Here is a 24,165-nt window from a genome sequence, read left to right as displayed (position 1 = left end):
ATATCGAATTATTTAGAACAAAAATTATTTCTATAATACTAAAGTGATACCTATACGTTTAAATTTATCTTTTTTATTAGACATTTAATATATCAATTGTTATATTCTATGTTGGTTTAAAAGACTATTTTGTATTTTGTTATAAAATTACGTGAAGCTCTTTTACATTGTTCTATTGTAATATTCAAACTATTAAAACTCCAATTAAAAGAAACACGCTTGTCATATTTGTACTCACTGTTCAAAGAAAACTATCAAATATTATTAAATGCTCACAAAAATAATAGTCAAATCATATATCACATTTCTTCACATTTTTTCATATAGTTCATAATTTCTTAAGGAAGGAGAAAGAAATAGTGCGATCGTCGCATCAATAACACTGACTTTACTTTCACGTCGTTTACGATCAAGCAATCGTTCGACTCGACAAAGATTGTCTTATTCGACCAGAAAAATATAAAAAATTCCTGGGGAGTCTTAGATCGTTTACGATCTAAACATCGTTCGGAAATTCAATTACGTTGCGATTGAATAACGTCAAAAAATATAGACATGCTCCTGTTATCAAGTGCGCACGTTCTACTAGAATCTCAAACATTTGCTAGAACAAACGTGAAAGTAATTACCCGAAATTATTGTCATCGATATTTATCTAAAATCTGACTAACGTAGGACCAACAGATCAGAATGACCGATGTACGAAGCATGATATCTACATCGTCTGCTCGATCGTTAAAAAATGGAAAGACTAAGATTGTAGAATCGATTGTTCGCATTTAAATGCGATTGTCTAGTAACCTAGTGACTTTTGTATTAATAATTATTTAAATGTTTACTTGGTTAATAATTTGGATGCAACCGTGATCGATCGAATACTCGGAGAATGATATACCGGTTGTCCAGAAAGCTTGTAATCGTCTCCTTCAGTTGGAGTTTTAATACATCGAAATGAGTAAGAAAATGTTTTTTATTTCTCTAAAAATCGGCACGATCTTTCCGAACAAACAAAACATACAACGTAGATTTGAGTCAAGAATACGCTAACGGACAAATTTATGGAAAATAGATTCAAATAAAAATAAAAGATCTCAAGGAATTTATAAAATAGAAAATTGTGCGATAAATTAGGTATAAATGGACAACTTTTACCTGTTCTTTTTTTAGAGTTATACTAATGGATCGATTAATTGAAAAGATGAAAAAAAAGAACAAGGAGAACAACAACAACTCGGACAAGAAAAACATGCGAATATCTGATCGTTCACTTTTTAAATCTACGAATCACGTTTTTCTTCGTTTCAGATGCTTGTCACAAGGCTACTTGGTTTTCTCATACCGGCTTTCACTCATATTATCTTTCAGTTTCTTTTTTCGTTTGTCGTTTTCTTTTCAAGAAAAACAGGACACAATGAAATATCAATCATTGATAATATTACACCAGAGGCACGAAATAGTCCAACTAACAGCAATCATCGGTATTTAGTATTTAGTATTCACGTAATGATACATATTATGCGTATTATGTATATATAGATGGACATTAAAATTTTCGCTATGTACATCGTTCGTTGCCAGTTTTATGTTCTGTTTTCCTGTTTTTGTCGAGAGCATAAAACAGTTACAAAACGAACGTTGTACAGGATATAAATAAGTACATATGTATGTATTTTGCGTATACAGGCGTAACACGCACGTGTGTGGTTTCCAGTAAAAACGTGTTAACATTTGGAAGAAGATAGGCACAATCGATGGGAACGATGAGCTCCTGGAAAATGTGTCTCGCGCGTTGCTTCGTGTGACAATCGTTGTTTTCGTCAACGAATTCGATCGAACCAAATCTAATGACGATTAACGAATACCTCGTTTCTTCTTTCCTATCAGCTTTTCTCGCCGATTTTTTATTTTTTTCTAAGATGTTGAATTCATTTTAATTTACATATATGCCGACAAATTGGGATTGATCAATGATCGAAACGCAGATAACACCTAAATACAATATCGTTTATCCACGAGTAGAAACTTTTCCTTCTTAGGGAGGTATCTAAGCTACGAATTGAGGTAGAATTACATATGGATACATATAATAGAATTACAAATTCGAGACAATGTATAAGTACACGGAGGTGGGGAGAGAGAGAGACTAACGAGACGTTCGAACAGCGATAAACGAAAAGTGTTCGTCAATTGTTTCTGGAATACGAATGCCAAGCTTCTGGAATATACCATAGTGTCACGACTGTGAATGCTAGCCATATAATCATTATTGTTGCTGTTAATATACTTAACGATATTATCGATACACGTTACACTTATCAACTGACCTCTATACAACAACTAGAATTTCGATCAACTATATATTTACTATCACCATTGGTATTAATGTTAATATATGAACTCCACTTCAGATAGGAAACAACGAAGCCGATCCAACGCAAAACTGTGCTATCAGATCTCGAATGAACGCACTATCGAAGATCATCGTTTCGAATAATCTTAATGTAGAAACCGAATTCACGAGAGATAAAGATGTATTTATATTCTGAAATCTGTTGGATTTCTAATAGAAACACAATAGAAGTATAGAGAGAGAGATACAAGGTATATGTATACGTATAACGAAAGTTGTAGAAATGGCAATTGGGATGGTCTTTAGTTGGGATAATTCGGCTAGAGATGGACGTTGCCCAGAAGAGATAGACCGCAGATGACTTTGTAGATTCGCAACTAAAGAAGTAAAGACAGAAATTCGTTTCGTCCTCTAAATATTTTGGATACCTTTGCATATTTTCTTCGCGCAAAACGTATGGATCCAATGTCGCGTCTAAGTTCAATTCTACTTGTGAAAGATCCGTGTGCGTGAAACATATTCCTTGGATAGTATGGACTACAACATTCGTTCGAACTTTAAAGATATAACTAACGGTGGAATTATTTGAAAAGATTCAGATCAAAATTGAAATGCTTTCCTTGAAAGCCTTGTATGTACGGTAACTCGATCGACAAAACACCTTCATGCCGAAGGGAAAGTTTGGTTTCCTCGACCTGAGACCTGAGACCTGAGACCTGACGATAGAGCTCTGAAAATAGTTTCTGATTATTAACGATATCTATGATTCACACTAACTTGATTCGGTAATGAGATGATCAACTGAACGCTTACGCGGAAACTCGCTTCTCGGTTTCCCCTTATAAAATATTTGTGCTGTTTTATAGAAAAGAAACTTAAGCTTACCCCCTTAACAACTGATCGAGCTCTATCATTATCATATACTCTAAAAGACCGCGGATAAAGTATGATACAGAGTTTGTACAAACGCGTCGCGTACGTGTGTTACAACTTATAACAAGTCGGTTATTATATTCCTGCGAGGTTACGCGTACGCAATACGAGAACGCGGATTCGCGTAATTACACCCTAGGAACATCTCGAGGATCTATCAACGAATTCTCATCGATCGGAGGCTTCGTCGATATCGCATGCGTCTCGTTCGCCTACGATCGATCGTTCGCAACGTTACATCGATCATATTTTCAATCTCTTTTGATCGGTGAAGTAAAGTCGATCGATATTTCCGTAAAGAGAGTACATTAATATCGTTTAAAATTATCGCGATTACATTCGTATCTGGAATATAGCACGACTTTGCATCATCGACATCTACGACCCGTTTCTCTTCATAAACTCCTGTGATCGGTCACATTCTTTGTGCCAACTCTGTATACTACATACAGAATCGATCTTCTATATATATATATATATATATTTGTAAGTACGAGAAATGCATGACTGGTCGACATTTAGCTCGCGTATAACTTATGGCTCTATGTACAATCGATTTTTACGTTTCAGTCGTCTGTCGAATGCAACGTTACTAATGCTAATGCTAATCGTCAAAGTCGTTACTTCCGTGGCAGAACGACTGGTTTATTTTTAAATCTCTTTGGGCTTGGCTTCGTCTGGTTCGTTGAGAGGAAGCTCGTTTAACGTCGTTCTGTGGTCTGTATTTACGAATACGCATAGAGATTGGCGGAAGATGACGGGAACGGACTCTGACTGTTAATCGGATCCAATGAAACAGAGCAACGATTCGTGCTCGTGTCTTCCGATTTCTAATGTCGACTTTCATAGCGTACAAAGAACGCATGGGACGATATGTCGGATCAATATTTATACGGTACAGCGTAACTGTATATAATCGTAATGCATAATGCTCAATGTGGATAGAAATTTGTTGAACCGTCAACTGATGAAATAAAAAAACGTAGGGAACGTTGCTCGTGCACAGTCATCGATCGCGATGATTCTTCTCCATTTCGGTCCGCGTCAGGTCAAACCCCAAAGTCAGATCCCAAAGTCGAATCTTGATTATTTTCCGTTTCTCCGACGAGAGGGAATGAACAGACGTTTCGTCAGCGGTTTCAAAGACGACTCTGCGTGGAAGTGTTACAATTACGAGCACGATTTTCATTTTCATTCGTCGAGGCGGTTGGCTTGACTCGACTCGGCCTGATCAAATGTTAATTTCAACACGAAACACGCGTTTTTGGAAGAATGAAGAAATACGTTGACGCATATAGGGGTTGATCGAGTGGAGCAATCGATTCGTTTTAAGTTAACGGAGCTCGAGCCACGAGATTTCGGTTATCGTGCGCGTCTAACGGTGTCTTTGCCACAAAGTACGTCCCTGACCGCCCTGCTGCCGCCCCCAGGTCACCCTCGATAACCATCTCCTGCCCCATCATTCAAGCTGTGCTCTTGTTCTCGTGATTTCATCATTCACAAAATCTGTAGCCTACATCCGATAGTCAATTATTAAATTATCTGTTATTCGAGAGTGTAAAAAGCAAAAGTCTCGGATCATGAAACGAATAGTGTTCGTTCTCGCGCGATATCTCTTTGCGTAGAATTTGATTACCCTGAGTTATTTTTAATCGAAGCTTTTAGCGTGTCAAATGTCCGAAGTTCAGGAGAATACCTTTATACATATGTAGAAGGAAGCGATTTGAATTTAAAACATAAAGAACAATCTCTTTGTGAAATTAATCCTCTATAACTTGAAAGTAATTTATGTTTAGTAACATCATATCGTCTTGATCTGACGACTATTGTTATAAATAAAAATAACGCCGAACGAATATTTGGTATAGTATTATAATATAAAATCGTAGAGGTTTGCGTTCTCCTTAGCTTTCTAGTGCGACGGTGCAAAAAGTTTGAAAATTCAAAGAATCAGATTCTAGGCTTCGTCACGCATAGCCATTGTTCAGGTAACAAGCGAGACTGTTTGTCTATCGAAGCGTTTAATACTTTGCCATACGTTAATTGGCGAGATATTAGTTAACTGCTGAACATCAAAAGCGAATCTTGAGAAGCGTAATGCCTCGCAGCACGTTGCGTTAACGATGAAAGATACATGACGTGACGTGACGTAACGAAGAGAGAAAGTGGGGAAATGTGTTGAAAAATCAGTTGGTGAGACGCGTAAGCGGATGTTTAAAAGACATTTCGATCGAGTTTATTGTCGTTGCACCAACTTTTCTACATGGAAGAACGAGTTTCTTTCGTTTTAGAATTTTCTTTTTTTTCATATGGAGTCGTTCAGAAATTCTCGAACGAAGAGACAGAGAGATGATTAAAGTCAGTGCAGCAAAAGACAAAACAACTTGTTAACGATGAAACGTGCTGCGTTAAAATGTTTGCTTCGCTGCCACCTGAATTACACGTATGTATATCGTTCGATATATCACGCGGAAAGTTGAATGGATTTTAAAACAGCGGCAGCAACAGCAACATATATTACAATAGAGGCATGCATACTGTCACGGACGAAGGGAACAAGTTACCTACGCAGATCGTTGTTTCGGCGAAAGGACTTTTCGAACAAAAGCCGCGTAAAGTGGCTTCTGTCAACGGCGTTAATTATTCCAAACAGTTTTACCGTTCGCTCATCGGACGTCGATTTTTCTGATATGGCTGCATTATTGCCGCTGTGAACATTGAATTTCATCGCACAAATCGACGATGCTTTAGATTCTAAATCGCTCGTCTTGTTCGTTTTATTCATAGATACATTGTAGGATAAAATTTACCGCATGATGAAATTCTAAAGAAGAGAGTAAAAAGGGTACAGGAAAAATTGTTCGTTTCGAGTGACGTTCAGTTTACGTTCCGTTCAGCCGTAAATGGGTCGTGTTCGGAGCAAACACGATTTTAAACGTACGCGTCGAAACACGTTTAAGATAATTTTATGCGATTACATGAAAATTTTGGAAAATAGAAATAGCCGTTACTTTTCCAAGGAAAAAGCTTTTTCGTATATCTTTTAAAATGCCAACGAATGCGCTTTAACGTTCTTTGTGTTCTTGATTCTTTGCACGGTTTGACGCGTGCGTTTTTTTGTGCCAAAGCGTACCTAAATTTCTCGTGATTCTCTATTGGTTCCTGTCATGCGTTTCATGGCAGTCACGCAAAGCGACACGGAACCGTTTCTCGAACGGAAAACCCGTTTCATTTTCTATATTGAGCAACGCAAAGATTACGCGTGTACCGTGGCTAATCGGTGGAATACATGTAGCTTGTGCTCGAAGCAAATTACGATTGAGAAACGTACACGTCGATAATCTAAATTCTAAATTTTCTCTTTAAAAAGCAAACGCGCTTTCAAAATCCACTCGTCGGATGCAAATACAATGTGCTCGTAAGAAATTACACGGTCAGCTTATCTCCTAGATAATCCTTAGTTAATCAAGGAACCAGTCGATTGGTAATTTTGGATAGCACCGGTAAAATTTGAAATAAGATTGAATTCCTTCCATTCGTTAATCGAAACCTGTAACTTGTAACGAAGGTTTCATCGAACTTTATCGTTCGTTTCGGCCAACTTTTCGGAAGGACGATTCGACCACATTCGTTTGTTCGATATTCGTTCCTCGACGTGATTCGATGAACGTCTGTTCTTTGTTAAAAATTGTAGAATAAAATAATCGCGTGTGTTCGAAAAATATTAGTTTGAAAACATTCTGTTCTTTCGATGGGATTTCTCGGATCTATTTGTAATATTTTGCTACGACATGACTTTAGATAAACATATTTTTTAACAAGTAGAAGATAATTATTCAAACGTATAGAATTTTTTAAATTCGGCATTTCTCTCGACGAAATTGACATTTCGATGCTACGTGTATCATTCGCGAAATAAGGCTTAATGAATAAGAAACTTTGGGAACCGAATAAACATAAACGATTGGTTGGTACGATTGGAAATCCCGTCGAAAATCTGTAAGATTCCGTTGGGATCTCGAAGGGAATCGAGGGAGCCCGACGTGTACGTTTCGATGGGGCAGGCGAGGGTTCTTCCTAGAAAAGTAGAAAGGAAACCCGAGTGCGGCGAGCGTCCCCCTTGGCCCGTCGGGCCATCCCAAACTGTCAGACGGACGGGTCGCTGCCGGGGGCGGAGCCCGTCTTGCTGCCGTCGACACCAGCACCGCCACCGTCGCCATCGGCGCCTGCACCCTCTCCGCCCCTGTACGGCGAGCCGCCGGCCCCACGCGCCGACAGACCTCGGAAATCCAGGTTGTACTGAAAAATAGATCCAAAACTACAGATTATTCACTCTGTACATTTTTTCTTCCTTTCCGTCGATTCTTCCTGATCACGGAGATAAGCATTGGACTAGCTTCTCGATCGATACGTCGGACCAAAAGTACTTTGGCAATATACCCTTTAATTATCCTCGCGCATCTATTTATCGCAGACATTCACAGACATTCGCAGACATACAAAGTGTATTTATTGCGCCACCTCTCGTCCATGATCTTCAAGTCGATATATATATATGTATCTATACGTGTAAGAACAATTAGAAATACGTTGTTCGGTAAGATTCTTGTTTCTCATTGTTAATGGAATGTCATATCTACGCCCATCGAGCGCATAGATGTTTAAAATGTTGACTTAAAGCCTTTTGACTTAAACGTAAAAGAATAATCAAGATATCGACTCGCAACAAAAAGGTTCGTAAGACGATAACAGCTGGCCGGTTTTTATTCGTTCGTTTTAATCACATGTAAATACTTTACATTCAAAATACTTTCGTCCAGCGTATCGATATTCCATTTAATGATCGTTCGAAGTGTTTTAGTTGCAAATGGGTTCGTTAGCGGTCGTAATTGTTAATGATGCACTGCGATCATGAAGAATGAATCGTTATTTGTTTATAAAAAGTTGGTGATTTGGAAAAGTCGGAGGCCGTTATGACAAATTGTTACTCTAATGAAAATTGTGTCAATTAATTTGGTATGTAAAAAACAAGCGTTATATTTTGCAGTTTATGGCGTGTCAGATATGATATCGATAGAGAAAGAAGAAATAATGAATTCTGTTACACGGTGAAATATGGTATTTCATCCATTTCTGTAAAGATGGCTGAAAACAGGAAACTAGATTGATTAAAAGTTCCTCTTCGTGCCGTGGACTATGTCGAATCGATATTCGACGGTGTCACTGTGTAACTTGTCGATCGAAGCGAAGCTGTTCAAAAATTGGACCATGAAAAAAACGTCTGCAAAGTACAATAAGAAAAACGAGAAATCGAGTCAACTTATTAGGGCAATAAAACAAAGCCTACGCGTAAAATGCATCGTATAAGAAAAAGCGGCACCGGAAAGGGGGAAGGGGAACGCGTTTGTCGAACACGAATGATGCGAAAACGATCGATCGTACTAGATAGAAGATGGAACAATTGGATCGTTAGGTTAACGGTATTGCAATGTCATATCGCGTTAGATATTTTACTGTTTCATAGAAAAATTTTGATCTATTACTTCGAGGACTAAATTCGAGGTGTTAAACTAATCGGAAATTACTGTTATTTTAACTTCATGGAAACCGTGAAATTCGATTAACCTATTTCCCGAGCAGGGTGTACATAATATTCGAAGCTCGAAATGGAAAAGTTCTTCGATCGATCGTAATTCGATCATTGGCGTTCGCTCGAATAGATAGCAACGAGGCGAGAAGCAGACTGACAATAAACGAGAAAGCGAAAGGAAAAAGAATGAAAACAGAAAACGGAAAACGGAAAACTCAATGGGTGGAAACCAAAATCGAACCTGTGTACAACAGAAAGAACAGCGCTTCTGTAGCTGTGCGTGAAGAACACGTGCGACCTTCGGGGTGCGAACGAAAGTCTGTGTTATCTCGGCAAGATGGCGGCGTGTCTTAGGTGCTGCAGCTGTGCCTGTTGTAGCTGCAGCTGCAGCAGCTGTAGATTCTGTAGGCAATACGGAGCCTGCGGCCCGCAAGTGGAAGTCGTGATGGGTGTCGAGTATGGAAGGACCGATGGATGAACGAAGGATGCGGAATTGCGTGTAGCAGTACTGGTAGAGGTGGTATTTGGCAGGGTGTTGTAGTTGAAGAGTGGAAAGCCCAGATTCGCACCTCTTAGAATGTTGTGTAACTGAGCCGAAGTTAACGGATAAGGTTGTACGTAGGGACTGGTGGATGGTAACAATTGCGGACTAACTGGATACAAGCAATCCTCTTCAGCTAGGCCAGGTATCGTCGGACTGAGCTCCATGTACTGCGGCATCGTGACATTGTGCTATTCGACGAATGCATGGAAGGATACATAGAACATACTTTACTGCGTCGCTTACTATATATATGTATATTATAATACTGTGTATTTCGTTTGTGCGAATATTTACTTTAGCTTTGTTTTGCTTCCCAAGCAAATAAATTTAAAATCTGACAAGTAATAATTATATCGGAAATACACAAGGAATATAAACTGGAAAATTTTCTGATAGGAACAAACGAGGTGTAAATAAATTGTTTTTGTTGTTTCTCCTTGTTTGAATCCTCGTGCGAAATGCTCCGCGTTAAGCGAATATAGTTAAAAGGCAAGTATTGCACAGAAATATCTTCTCGTAACTTTACAGTATTACATGACATAACAGCTAAACAATTATGTAAAAATGAAAACATATCACTTTCGCTATCGCAAAGCTAGCTACAATAAAAAATACTGTCCAGTCTTTTGTTCCTTCGTTCAACGAGCTATTTCTACAATTTTAATCAAACAAAATACCTCCTACAAGTGCGAGGGAACGGTAAAGACTGAACACACACATACGTATCTCGTTCTCGAACCAAAAAATAAACGGAGAAAAAAGAAAAAGAAAAGATGGAAAGTGAGGGAAATACTAAACAAAAGATAAAAATGTAACGTGACTAAAAGGGTCAATTGGTGTGGTTGACGCTAGAATTTTCCTTGTGCATAGTATAAGATGAAATAACACGCGAGCGTATCTTACCTTTGTGGCGCAGACGAAACACGTGGTCACCACTTTCGAAATCACGTTCATTAAATTTTTTGTCTCTTGTATCACGTTATCGACTTTGGTAAAAGTGGCGGCTTTTCCAACGGTGGGATTCTTCACGGTGAATTGAAGCTGCTGTACATACGTTGGCACACGATCAAGATTTTCCAAGAGTTCTTTCTTGTGCGGTCCGCCCGGTACCTGCACCCATGCACAACATCGTATACAATCTTACGTCTTCGTTCGTATCGCAAGGCAAACGTGATCGTGATTCGTTTCCAACGACTTGATCAGATATTTCAAATCTAGAAAATTCAGTTATACCGATGCTATGCGAATTTTCATCAAATTACAAATTTAGCAGATGTGACATCCTTTTTCGACTTTTATATTTGCCATATTAGCATGTTATGTATATCTATAATTCAATATTGATCTAACTCGAAGCATGGGTCGTGTCTTGAAGATAAGAGAAATGTTATACATATTTGTTATTTCTGTGCAAAATCTTCCTATGTTATCGAGAGCGCGTGATCGTTAACCAATTGTGGTTTTTTGTGTTGAAAATTTCTACAAAATATAGATTAGAGTCATTTTTTAGTACCTAAACATTTTTGCGCAAAACACAAATTGATAGTATAGAATCGTATGAAGGACGATTCGATTAAACTATTATTTTTATATGTTTTCGCTATTTCATTACCAAAGAAACGATGCGATACGATACGATACGATACGATACGATCCAATTTCTGTTAGAGAATCGTTGAAAAACAATTACATTTGCCCTGCGATATCATCGTTTTACATTTGTAGCGTAAGTCGAATAAATCTTTAAAGCAATGCCTGATTCTATTTTTTATCGATTGACTAGTATAATAAATACTTTAAAATACGTATATCTCGGATATTTGTAAAAAGATTGCATCTAGTAAAGTTAACAAAAGAGATATGCTATTCGTCCTAATAGAACACAATGCAACAAGTTTGAAAAAAGAACGTGTCAGTTGTTCGAAAACATTAGAGAGTGACTGTGTGAATGAAAGTGAATTAGTACAGACCTTGTTGTTTTTGCAAGCTTCTCGAATGACAATTCATTTTGAATCATAATTAAGATCAAGCCATACGCTTTTCTCAAACGATCGCAGCTAAAATGAACTTGAAATAAATAATTAGTCAAACGTATTTCTTTTTAAATTTGAGAATTTTTTCATAGAAAATTATTTCACGTACTCCTTTCGATGATAGAGTCTCGAAAGTGACGAAGAATGAGTGACTTTACGTGTCTTTATGCGAATAAAAAGCGTAGTAGTATTAAGTGATGCGTCTTTCAATTAGAAGCAAGTTACATGAGATTAAAATACTTTTTTATACGACTATGTGTATTTTAATCTTAATTTTTTGTAGCGAACAAAGTAACAAAGTAACATCGCTCTATCGGGAGATCCCATGAAAATAGAATAAAATTTCATTTTAGCTGCCATTTAAGAATAAAGTGTAAACAAAAGGTCGAATCGGAAGCTGGCAAAAACTGAGACATAATAGTCATGCCCCAGATAGTGGAAGGAGGGGGACCACAATGCACATAGACGTCGTCCACAGACGGAAGCATTCCCGTAGCATCTAAAACACACCTTACTAATCGTACACAAAAAAGTCGTAAATATACGTATACAAAATTGGTTTTACCCACAAAATAACGATCATAGTTGATTTGGTGGCATGAGACGTGAGAGATTCAACGGTATGTCTACATTTCAAAATGAGAGTCATGTTCCTGCTGCAGAACTTATACATACTTCGTTAATTACCAGCGTCTGAAAAAGTTCTGTCTATTGAACTGATTAATCTAAAGAACTCTTACTTTCTCAGCTGGAGCTTTCTTAACGAACGTAAAAACAAAACACGAAAAATATTATAAATGTAATCGTAGTTACATACATTTTCAAACAACGAGACTCGAATATACTTGCTCATTTCAAATCTCGATTGTATGAAACTTGACATTAAGAAGAATACTTATCTACCGATGCGACAATGATCGTATAGCTACTTTCAATATCAATCCGTAACGGTATAAACACGCGAGCTATAGAAATTATTTCCGATTACCAAATTGGGAACAACGTAATCGTTTGATTGCCTAGCGAAAATTACTTTACCGTCATGTAAGTCACTATGAAAAATGCAACGTCGTTCCTCGTAACGTGCTTTCTTTGTCGGAGAACGAACAAAAGCAATGTATGAGGTAGAAGTATACTACGTCATTCGAGAAAAACGATTGTTTGGGATAAATCATACCAGGTATCATCGCATGATCTTGCATAGCACAGTACTGTTGCGTATAGTAAAGTAATAGAACAATAAAAAGATAGTGTGTAGTGATGTAAAGAGAAACACGGAAACACTTAACAGCAACTGATGAACAATGAGTTCGCAGAAAAATGAGCGGTATAATGCACGGCAATGAAAACGATTTGTACAAGGCGAACGTGATCTCTATTAGCCCAACAAGGGTCTAAAGTAAAGAGAGAAAGAGTTACCTGGATGGAGGCATTCAAAGAGCGAGGGTCAAAAAAGGGTTTCATAATACAAGAATATATATTACAAGGTTAGCGTTTTTGTTGACTTTTGTTTCAAGAAAATATAGAAAGATCAAAATGGTTTTGGGTAACTATATATATTCGGCCTAGCTAGGAGGGTCGAAAGGGCAGCAAACGTGTTAATTCGAACATGTCTAATGCTAATAACTCACGACCGAGCTACCCCCAATCCATTTCTAACATTATTCCGTATGTTATATTTTTCCCATTGATTAAAATGTTATTTATTCTTGAAAATATCGATCAGACACAAAAACAGTACTTATACAAACGTATGATACACCGTGAAACAAAAAGAGGAATTCGTCTGGATTCGACGTAGCTCTAGCGTAGCAATTACATAAAAATGAAACTCAATTAGCGAAATCGAAGTAAAAATATTCCCAATATAGCAAGGATCAAAAAACTCGGAATCAAGTCCAGTATAGAATCCGTAATAATAATAATGATGATGATCATGAGAATAATAACAATAATGATAATAGTAAACAGTAATGATAACAAATAATAATAATAACAATAGTAATAATAATAATAATAAATAATGATAAAAGAGTATGATTATAAAGTAAGAGTGATGATGTACGTGTATACGTGTACGTATAGGTGTTTCCTGTACTCATACACGTATATACATAACATCTGAACATCAGACCAATTAAAAAATGTGTATCAGTTTTGCTCTGAGTTTACGCTGCCTTAGTAACTGATACATACCTGATAGCTGAATTGTCTCACAACCTTGTACAATCTGTTCGCCTCCTCGGCGAAATACTCAGCTTGGGTGAATAGATCTTGTGTAGTTTTCAACGCCCCTTCACCTCTGGTGAACTGGTACATCGAGAACGCCATCGAGGACATGTTCTTCGCGCGTTTCACGATGTCGTTGTTCTCTTCCAGGGCACTTCCACTTTCCTGCCATTTCTCTGTTTCCGCATCCATCTCCGAAGTGATCAGCTTCATCTCCAGACCTGCCTTTGCGATCTTAGCCTGCTCTTCGCTGTCCAATTTTACCGGTTTCAGTGGTTTGCTCGTTGTACCGTGTTTCTGAAATAAACAAAGATATTAATCTTGTCGGATGCAAATTCGAAATTATAGATATTCAGGAATATTAAATAATAATAATAATAAACTATATCGAGTCAACGATTCTAAACCATAATATGAACAAATTAACTTACTCCAGGCCGTGGTAAGGACATGTAAACTTGTTTTTCAGGTCGGTTTTGATTCAATTCGAGTACGTCTTTCGCCACGGTGGTCACATCAGTCATAAGCCATTGCCACATGTCGGCGAACACTGAAACACGTATCGGAATGAAATCCAGTATTTTTCTCCATGTCCTAGAGATTCTAGAAAAACGACAATGACTTTGGATTCAAGGAAGAGTTTCTAAATATATGTATCGTTACGGAAAAACAAAGAGTGGAGTGGAAATTCCTGAGCAGAATACTAGCGATTAATATGTTACGAGTAATCTACCTTCTAGGTTTTCCTTAGCGATTTTACTGGTAGGATGTCTCGCTAAAGTATATGCCGCTGTCACCACTTGGGGACCGTATATTCTCAGGTTAATTTCGGTAAACTTGGCTGAAACTTGCAACGATTCCGAGAGCGCAACGTGTCTCAGCATTTTGCACACCTATTAATCGATATGTTCGAAAACGTGAATTATAGATTGCTAATGATATCGTTTAGATTTCGATGGCATTTCAGAAAAAGACACTGCCGACGATGAAGATTAAACGAGCTTTATCGATTAGCTGATTTTCAAACACCTTTCATTTTTTGTTTAGTATTTGATCTCAAGATCGAAAAAGAGTAAATTTTCTAAAGAAAACTGTAGAAAAGCGAAAAGATTCGAAATCTAAAGTATGAGACTTTTTCAATGAAATATTCGATCTTGACGTCAGAATCGAATACTTACTTCGAGAATGTGTTCAATGTATTCGCGAAATTTTTCGTTGCTTTCTTGAAGAAGATATCTGTCATTGGCCAAAGCGACGTTCCTGATCGTTGAAACAAGTTCCTGACCCGCTTTAGTTACCTGTCCAAGATCAGCCGCTTGTTCCATCGTGGTCGTGCATAGCTGCTGGCGAAGATCCCTGGTGGTACGTAATACTCCTAAGACAGCTTGCTCCATCTCAGAACTTGGAGAACCACCGCCACCTTCGTAATTCTAGTACCAGATAATAATAGTAATAATAGTTTTACTATTTTTTTACTCCTTTGGTATACGTACAATTATGATTTTAGCAAAAGAAATTGTCTCTTTGGAGGTATTCGCGATTTTAATCAAATTCAAACATCATTACTACAAATCCACCACCGCAGTGTCTTGATACCTTCAGCGGTAGACTATTCCTTTCTTGATGTATCTTTCTTTCATTCATATGATCGATAGAATGTAAGCGAGCATAAAATATTTCATTTAACGTAGCCTAAAAATGGACGGTACGTGTTCAAAGTAATTACTAATTTCACGAGAATATGCGTCGCGATATTTCTCACAGTCAGCGACAAAAAGAAGTGTACCTTCTCTTTCTTTTTAAAGAGGGAATCGCTCGCATGCTCCCTCGTACCTATTCACTGGGGGTAGACTCTCGTAACTGTGATTCAGTTTAGCACGGTCTTTCATTCAGATTTATAGCGGAATGTCAGCCATTTTTCAGATTATTCTTCCACGGGAATGAATTAATCCGGTATTATATGAACTTTCTGTACCAAACCTTTTTCTCTCTAGCAAATCCACGACCATGACATCATTTTTTCCTTGTACTTTTAGGCGGAGGTAGATCAAAGAGACTTACAATTGGTAGTAAACTTTGAACAAGAGATCTGTTAAAAAAATTGACCCTTACCATACTGTTGCCGATTCGCAGGAGCGTGTTGAGTTCGAGTTGTGCTCGATCGCAAAGCAGAAGGATGTTTTCTCTGTGCTCGTGGGTCGTGTATGCGCTATCAGTGAAATCCTGCGTTCTCTCAATAACGGTATCTAACGCGGCGGTGAGGGTCTCTCGACAACCTGGTCCTAGGAGAGTCATTCTTGTGGTTTCAACGAGTCTTTCGAAGTGTTTCAACGCGGAGAATGCCGTGCTACTGTCCCAATCCTCCTGCTGTGGACTCTGGAATCAGTCATCGATTCAGTAAAAGATTCTCTCTGTTCTTCCAGTAATATACGTACTATTTTCCGTCTCTGGATTTACGTTAACGATAATTCAATCTTCGACGTACGCTATCGTTCGAAAGTTCTCAGTTTGTTTTAATATTTTTAATATTCAACACCTCTTTTAATAAACAATTACTACGCAAGTATGTAAATGTACATTAATACGACACAAATAACGCGGCGTTCGATTAACTTTATTATTACGGTATTTATGTTTGTTTTTTATTCATACGTTCGCGAATGTTGCTTTTAGAAATCGCTTAAAAAAAGAAAAAACATGCTTCGAGTTTAATTGCGCATGTAACAAACAGTTGCTATATTTACACAGGAGTATGACTTGTATATATGTACTTGCTGTTACTATGTAGTAGCAAGATATCATGCGAAACTTTAATGGTACGCCATACCTAAATATACTCTTGCCCTAAGGTCAGCATAAATACGTGCAGTTGAACCGATTGCTTTTAAGCAAGGATAAAGAGCATTCGACTATGCAATATCCCGGTGGCGCCGATTAACTATGCATTCTTCTAGATAGCAATTACTCGCACTAGATCCTTGAACGTGACCGAGCACCTCTATCCGCATTTCTTTTTAAAGCTTAATAAAGCTTAATAAAACTTAAGCTTTAAAGTCGGTCAATCTGGACGTTATACATTTTTCGCTGATACTTTAAGCTTTCATCCATCCTCTACTTAGCTCTTTTACGAATATCGTGCACTTTCTTCCAGCGAGAAGACGCTCGAAATACGTTAATACACGTATACCGTTTACGCGGTAAAATTGGAATTTTATCTTATTTTCGATGAAGAATGATAAAAGTTTTAGGTAAACCCTTTTATACATCGTGGTAAAACTTGCATGAGAGTTGGTCGGTGCTTTAACACCTTTTTCGGAATCAGCAGGTTTTGGTAAACTATGCTAATGTAACGTCAATTCATATTAGAGACCAGGCCACACACCACGGACAGGATGGCACCCAGATGTCTGCATATCCTTGGCGCGCACCCTCAAGAGTCTTAAGTGCCCACCAGGGGGCCTTGGCATTTTTATAGTTAAGGTCCTTCGGACCAAGCGAGTATTTCCTGTCTTAAATTTCCCTTTACGTTTATTGTCTACCACGTGTTAGCTTAGAAAGTTGGTTTTCTCCACATCTGGTATGTTCCGTTGGCAACTTTCTCGCGAGGGCGGCTAAAACCCTTCCTGGTCCACCAACCGTCCTATTATCCAATCGGAGATGGTGTCTACTGCCCTCACTTCCTTAACCAAAATTGTCATCAACAAATCCGATAGTCCCGTGTCCTTAGACACACCCACCCCTAGCTTTCCTCAGACACAGTATCGTCAGTAAAACTGCACTTATTCTGTATCCTTAGAATAGTCAACATATCTATGTCGGTCTCTACTCTTATAAGTCGCGTACTTAATGTATTGTTGTAACTAAGTCTTACATAACGTGGTTGGAGTGAATTGTGATTTATGTTAATTCAGTGCGTGTTACATTGTGATTGCTGAATTCATAATAAAGGTTGATTAAAACCAAGTAAATAGTTGTGTTACGACTCGACTATATTTTATTTTCACCGACCAACCCAAAAATTACGTGACACTAATGTGTAGCTCTATCGTTTTGTGCGAGATATGTGTTTGGAGTCATTCGTGTGACTTTATTATTTTTATATATAAAAAAGGTTTCTCTTATCGTTTGTTTCTCCTGTATAAAATAATGTTCAACGTATTTTCTGCGGTTAAGGGTTGTCGTATTTACTATCAGCTTAATAGCAGAAAATAAATTTAACTCTCGAGGATTTAACCCTCGACGAAACAATTCCCTATTGTTTTATTGTCCCAATAGGGATGAGAAGATTTGGCCCGTCTTCCATATGTAACTGGCGAGAAATTGAAATTAATGCGCTATCGGCACGTGCCGAAGAACGTACCACAACGTCGTTTACGATATTCACTTCAGCGTCGTTTGCTATGCATGGTTCTTATGTGTGGTACGATATCAATTCGCATCACTGTCAATTTACCGCATTAATTTCATACTGAAGATGTTCCTTAAATTTCGAAAATGCCTCGACCGTTCATACAAGAGCATGTCCGCCGATCCGTCGATGGTGCCGATATATCGGGTCATACGTGAAGTTCAGAATATTTGTAACTTTCTCCTATTTTATCGAATCCTATATTCTGAATACGAACGTATTGGGGAAACATTTCTGTACTACGAAATATACGAAGTTGCCGATAGTGATTTGTATTTTAATAAAAAAGATTTCTTTAAAATGTCATTAAAAAAAAGTAATATTTAAGATTTCTATTTAAAATTTAAGATATTATTCCAAATTTCTGCATTAGCTAATACTTCCTTAAAATGAAAAAAACCTCTTTTTCTTTTTCTTCTTCTTTTTGAGAAATGAATTTAAATACGCGACGACCTTAGGAAGAGACCCCTCTGGTCCGACTTTGTACAGATTTCTTCTACTTACGAGAGGAATTTAAGCATGACCATCGCTACTTCGGTTTTTACAATTTCTGGCGAAGATAATAATTATTTCGTTGTTTTATCGCATACTATAAGATGGCCAAAGTTTGTCAAGGTCTCCAAAATTTTACTCGATCGTATATTATGTGTTAAACATGAGTTAGAATTTGGCAAATGAAAGCTCTTTGGATTCGTTCCAAACTTTCGAATGTATTTCACTATAAATGTTTCTATCTACGTCGTCGCATGTTGTTACATCAAATGTATATTTACGTTTATAGGTGATGAGGTATAACAACATTCGTGGTTTCGTGGCGTCAAAATTCCATGAATATATAATTGCGGTGCAACAAATCTTTGTCGAAACCGTATTAGCACAAATCTGTATCATATATGCATGCAACGAACCTTGACCTTGCTATGTGTTTATTTTTACAAATCTGTACGATCTTTATACGAACGTATTTCCATCTAAATATGTATACCTTTCTCGATAAAAATAATTGTATATTAACTAATTGTTTACCTGGGAATTGGAATAAGACTGCGATTCACTGCAATCTAATACTCCGTCTTTGACTACGTAGTGTATCAAGTCCATGGCTCTTCGCATCTGACAGAAAACGGTGTCTCTGTTTTCTCTGGCAGATGGACATTCCGGATGCCTTAAGCACGTTTTACTAGACGTGAGCAACATCATAGTGCTTCTCTCTAAAACTTGGCGAGCCGCAGCCATCTGCGCCCTTCGTCTCTCGTCTTTCAAGTCATTCTGGAATTTTGAAACGTTCCGTCCATTCATTCCTGTTCGACGTGTTGCTATTTACTTTGTATATCCGTAACATCGTGAACGTTATTCATATAATTAACGTGACTTTGTAACATCTAACGAACGAATGTCTTATTTAATAACAATTATTGGTACGATCCTATTATGATCATGTTGTAGTATCGTGGAAAGAATGTCTAAAAATGACCCGACGAAATATGTACAATGTTGCGAGAAAGCCTAAGTGCCGACAGACCAAAAGGGTCGGGAAACTTGAATGGGCCAAGCGGCCCATCAATATATCCTCGATCCTTCAATCAAATAGTTACTCGGAAGAAGGCGTACGTGACCATGATCGTGGACGGTTACGGAACATGTACGTGGTGGGAGTATGAAGAGACGACAAAGGGATGCTTGAGAGAGAAAGACGATTAATCGTCAGTTGTTAATTGAGAGTTTAGTTGCGAGGACTTAGCTGCGAGTCGTCAGTTGAGTGGAGAGAGTTGAGAGCAGAGGGTTGAGTCGAGGGAGAGTTGAGATTAATCATTAGTTGCCGAGTTGTTATGAGTTGTTAATTGTTAGTTGTGAGTTGTGAATTATCAATTTAGTTGCTTAGTTATATCACATTACTGCATTAAGTTCACGTTAAATAACCATCGTTTCCTGTTTCAAGCACTGTAAATAGATCCATCTATCGATAAACTTATCATATAGAATCATGATTCACATTATGATCATGATAGGATGATAGATATGACATGTAACGCAAAGAACGAGATTCGTTACAGAATTTCGCTATTGTTGTAATTAAAAAAAAACATGTACCGGAAATTTAAATTTTTAAATTTAATCGATATAAGCAAATGTATGTATATATATATATATGTCGGAGATAAGAGGACACCGGTGCCTTCCCTCTGAAACCTCGGGAAAATCCATAAAAACATTGCAATTAAAACCTACAGTTGTAATTAAACGGTTTGCCGTCATTCTACCCAATTGTATTTGTTTAAGACTTGTGACAATGAGCTTGGGCTCAAGGCGACAATTAGTCGCCGAACGTAGCCGCGGTCAACGGGACGAACTCTCCATCTAACAAAGGCATTGAGTAACCCTATAGCTCTCCTTAAAAGAAAGATTTGTAGCGACACGTGACAGTAAACATTCCAACGGTTTCTGTCCCGTAGCTCGCCACACGCAGATCCTATTCTCCGGGCAGGATGTTTACCAGATGCCGACGCGTCTCCGCAGTACGTGATCGGCTAGCCCGAGGACCGTTATAAACACTAATATCTAGTTACCTAAAATCCCTCAACAGATACACAGTCTTTGTCCCAGTTACAGGAAGACAGGAGAGACCTATTTTTCCACGAACGACGTCTCCCACTAGCAATCCTCCCTCAAGGGCAGCTAGCATCCTTTTCTAACTATCGATATGGAGATTGGCCAATTAGCAACAACGTCAATTTCCCTTACTTTCCGAACGTAGGATGTCCCTGACGAATCCGGTGATCTCGTGTCCTTAGACACACCCCGTCATAGTTTTCCTCTGGGGTATCACTGGGACAGAAAGTCATTCTCTCTTGCGGTCTCATCGACAAAAAAGAGATTAACGCCAGCGACTATTAACACAGAATCCGACTTAGATCTTTGCGAGTGCGTACGGCTACCGTCCCGTTGTCCGCGGATTCGTTATTGAACCTAGGATCATTGTCATTAGTTTCTCGAGTATCTAATTACCACGGTTACTTGTCCGGTTCTATGGTAATCGTATTTGCACTAGCCAATGTCTTCTCTATTGCATAACGACGACGTGTAATCCAAACGAAGATTCGCTTCACGCCTCTAACCCTAATTCTAATGTAAACCCGACATATATATATATGTATATATATATGTATATATAATAAATAAATATATAATACATATATTGTATATAATATAAATATATAGATATATAATAAATATAATAGATAATTTATTGACAATTCGACACCTTACGGTGGCTGAAAGATACGGAAAGTAGCGAAAGATATTCTCGGAATACTAATTATGAAACTGTTAAGAACATGATTCACGGTAAACGAGGCAAATAAATAAGGGTTAATGTAGTAACGATCAATGTTGTCCTGTCTCTTACTCGTACGTCCTATTTAACGTGACTAACTCAGGAATATTACACATCCTAAAACGAGCTTTCAAGCATTTATTGATAACAAAACAAAGGAGAAGAATTCTTATCGTATCCATTCCATGAAACACTATCCGATGGAAGCAAACGCGATAGCAAGGTTAGAAAAACTTTTCTAACACAGTTATTAATAAGATATAATTTATACATCGTATAAAGATACGATCAAGTTAATTACTTACTTGACGATCACCTGTTAAGTGTGCTAATTCCACCATCTCCGCCCCGAACTGGCTAAACGCCTTCACAAATTCGGTAAAGTTTGAAACACTTTCGAGACGGCCAAGACTACGAGCCACTTTCTTCTTTGCAAGAAGAAGTTGTTTGACCACGACGATGTCAGCCAAAAGGAGGACCTTGGTTACAGAACCAAGAAGGCATCTTGCAGCTCTGACAACAGACCCTCGGTCAGCTAAACTGTCCTCTGTGGCGCACTCGCATAATTTTTCGATAGCCGAGCCTGCAAATTAAATTACATTCTTCGTTGAATTTATTCTGCAATTATAATTACCGCTTATTATTTTTTGAGTCGATAAATTAATAAATTTTTTAGATATTTGCACTCTATACTATTTTTCTATTCGATTTTCTCTTAAATTAATAACATTATACTTAATGCACTTTAGATTTTTGTTAATTTAGGATAATGATATCACGATACAATCATATTTAATAAAATTTGAAGAATACATTTTTTCATCCTATGAATAAATCCACCGCTAAAGATAACGTTAATATGATAGATTTAAACCTTTTCTGAAAATCGAAGAAGACCGCAGAGATGAAATGCCTAGTTTTACGCAATAGATATAGCTGTTATTATATGTATTAATACGTGTTTGTCGCAGATAAAGATGTCTAAAATCAGAGTGGCATAATTATGCACAATTAATCACTTATTCATCAAGCTCTTTTCCTTGAATAACGCAACTATACAATTAATTGCAATTTCAAGCGTTCTATCCACATTTTATATAACTATGAACCTGATTTTAGTTTTAACAACTTTGTTATCGGTATAATTGCGAATATTTAATTTTTCAAAATGATGAACATAAAGATATGAATTACGAAAAGCGAGTGAAACTGGAATTGGACATTTAATCGAGCATCTATAATACAAACGCATCGAATACAAAGTACAAGGTTAAGAGGATTGCATCTACATGTTCTCGGATATATACGTAGGATACTAGATGTAAATCAATCTCTTGCACGCGTACACATTATACCTACGATTTCAAGTCGTTTGGCTGTTGCTACTATACAGTTAGCCGCCGATATCATCGGCCTCCGACAATCGAATTTCCTTTCATCTAACACGATGAATATTTATTATCTTGTAGAACGTGTTCAACGTGTGACGAAGAATATTGATGATTACATTTGCTTTTCTCATTTTTCACTCGAAAGATAAGCTGAACATCGGCTGCTATAATTGAAACTTCGAATTTCGTTTCTTAATTCCTTACCATATATTTCTACGTTTGCCGCGTGTCCATTTTCATTATGTCGGCAACCAAATAGTTAATTTTTCAATTAAAATTCTGCAGATCCAGTGACCACTATATACAGCAACAGTTGAGTCTTTTTCTGAAAACTACGCAGTCAATTTGTACCATGTAGTAGATTTTTTTTACCGAAACCCGGTTATCACAAATATATCGCGGAATATGCAAAACGATTAATCGCAAAATTTTACGGCTATAACATTTATAATCAAGTGCTTTTAATTATCTGCCAGATGTGTCGGTGTCTGTAATTTCCTGTAAAAGCAACATAGCATGACCAACTTTATTCTTCTCACGAGAAAAACGAGATTTGTCAATTTAAGCTGATGCTGTGATAGTATTTCCCTTGTCCGCGTAATTTCTACCCAGAGCTTCCCTGCTTTCCAATTAACATCGTAAGAAACTTAACTACAAGTTTACGATCGTTAAATTGTTTTTCTTTAATGTTAACTTTCATCGCGGTTATAAATCGTGTGCATTTCATGTTAATGCGAATTACGAAGCTTGCGCTTTTTCTTTTTTCCTTTCAAATCTGATGCATTTCGGTGTTCTGAAATAGTTTTTAGTTTCTTTTAAAATTTTTGTGTAGAAATGTTGATTCTTGATGAAATGATATGCAAATTATAGGTATGATTGAAACGAGGTTCGTTACAGGCGTGTTCAACTTTGGTTATAAATAAATTCCAAAGTCATATCTACACGACACAAGAATGACACAAATTCTCTGATTTTTGTCTGAGATAGAATCTCGATTCTAAAGACGCGAACTCTGAGATCCACTTTATAAATCTCTATAGAATTTCTTTCGGTCTTCGTATTTTGTCCATGTACAATTTTATACGCGTTACCGCTTTTTAATTTCTTCAGGCACCGTTTTATTAAGACCGCTAAAAATTAAAACATCTAAGAAAAATATACGCGCCTATAAAGATTGTATTTGTCTGAAGTATATCTTATCTTTGATCGTATTTCGATCAAAAAAGTATTACCTAAAAGTACAAATGTATGTAACTCAACGTATTCTCCGAGGTTAATATATTAATGTTAATAATACATAATAATTAATAATATATAATTACGTATATGTCGTATCGTCATCGTAATACGGGT

At 37.4% G+C, this 24,165-nt stretch overlaps 1 protein-coding gene across 5 annotated transcripts in view; it reads right to left on the bottom strand.

Annotated features, from left to right (window-relative positions):
- Positions 1 to 5,576: 5,576 nt before the first annotated feature.
- LOC117243105 (alpha-catulin) overlaps positions 5,577 to 24,165 on the bottom strand; it is a 71,562-nt gene continuing 52,973 nt past the window's right edge. For 3 of the 5 annotated variants that reach the window (XM_033510310.1, XM_033510313.1, XM_033510312.1), the window contains 9 exons: positions 21,727 to 22,004; positions 19,114 to 19,356; positions 15,792 to 16,055; positions 14,858 to 15,109; positions 14,413 to 14,572; positions 14,111 to 14,229; positions 13,647 to 13,976; positions 10,321 to 10,527; positions 9,198 to 9,605 (listed from right to left, as the gene is read on the bottom strand). In XM_033510310.1, the coding sequence (XP_033366201.1) occupies positions 9,198 to 9,605; positions 10,321 to 10,527; positions 13,647 to 13,976; positions 14,111 to 14,229; positions 14,413 to 14,572; positions 14,858 to 15,109; positions 15,792 to 16,055; positions 19,114 to 19,356; positions 21,727 to 22,004 (2,261 nt within the window). Of the gene's footprint in view, positions 7,583 to 9,114; positions 9,606 to 10,320; positions 10,528 to 13,646; positions 13,977 to 14,110; positions 14,230 to 14,412; positions 14,573 to 14,857; positions 15,110 to 15,791; positions 16,056 to 19,113; positions 19,357 to 21,726; positions 22,005 to 24,165 lie in introns of those variants that run through there. The other 2 variants (XM_033510311.1, XM_033510314.1) reach the window with 2 other exon arrangements.

The sequence above is a fragment of the Bombus vosnesenskii genome, unplaced genomic scaffold (genome assembly GCF_011952255.1).
Source record: "Bombus vosnesenskii isolate JDL3184/JDL3185 unplaced genomic scaffold, Bvos_JDL3184-5_v1.1 scf7180000013265, whole genome shotgun sequence".
NCBI classification, from domain to species: Eukaryota; Metazoa; Arthropoda; class Insecta; order Hymenoptera; family Apidae; genus Bombus; species Bombus vosnesenskii.
Note: the sequence above shows the minus strand (reverse complement) of the source record. Positions and strands in the feature narration are given on the sequence as shown.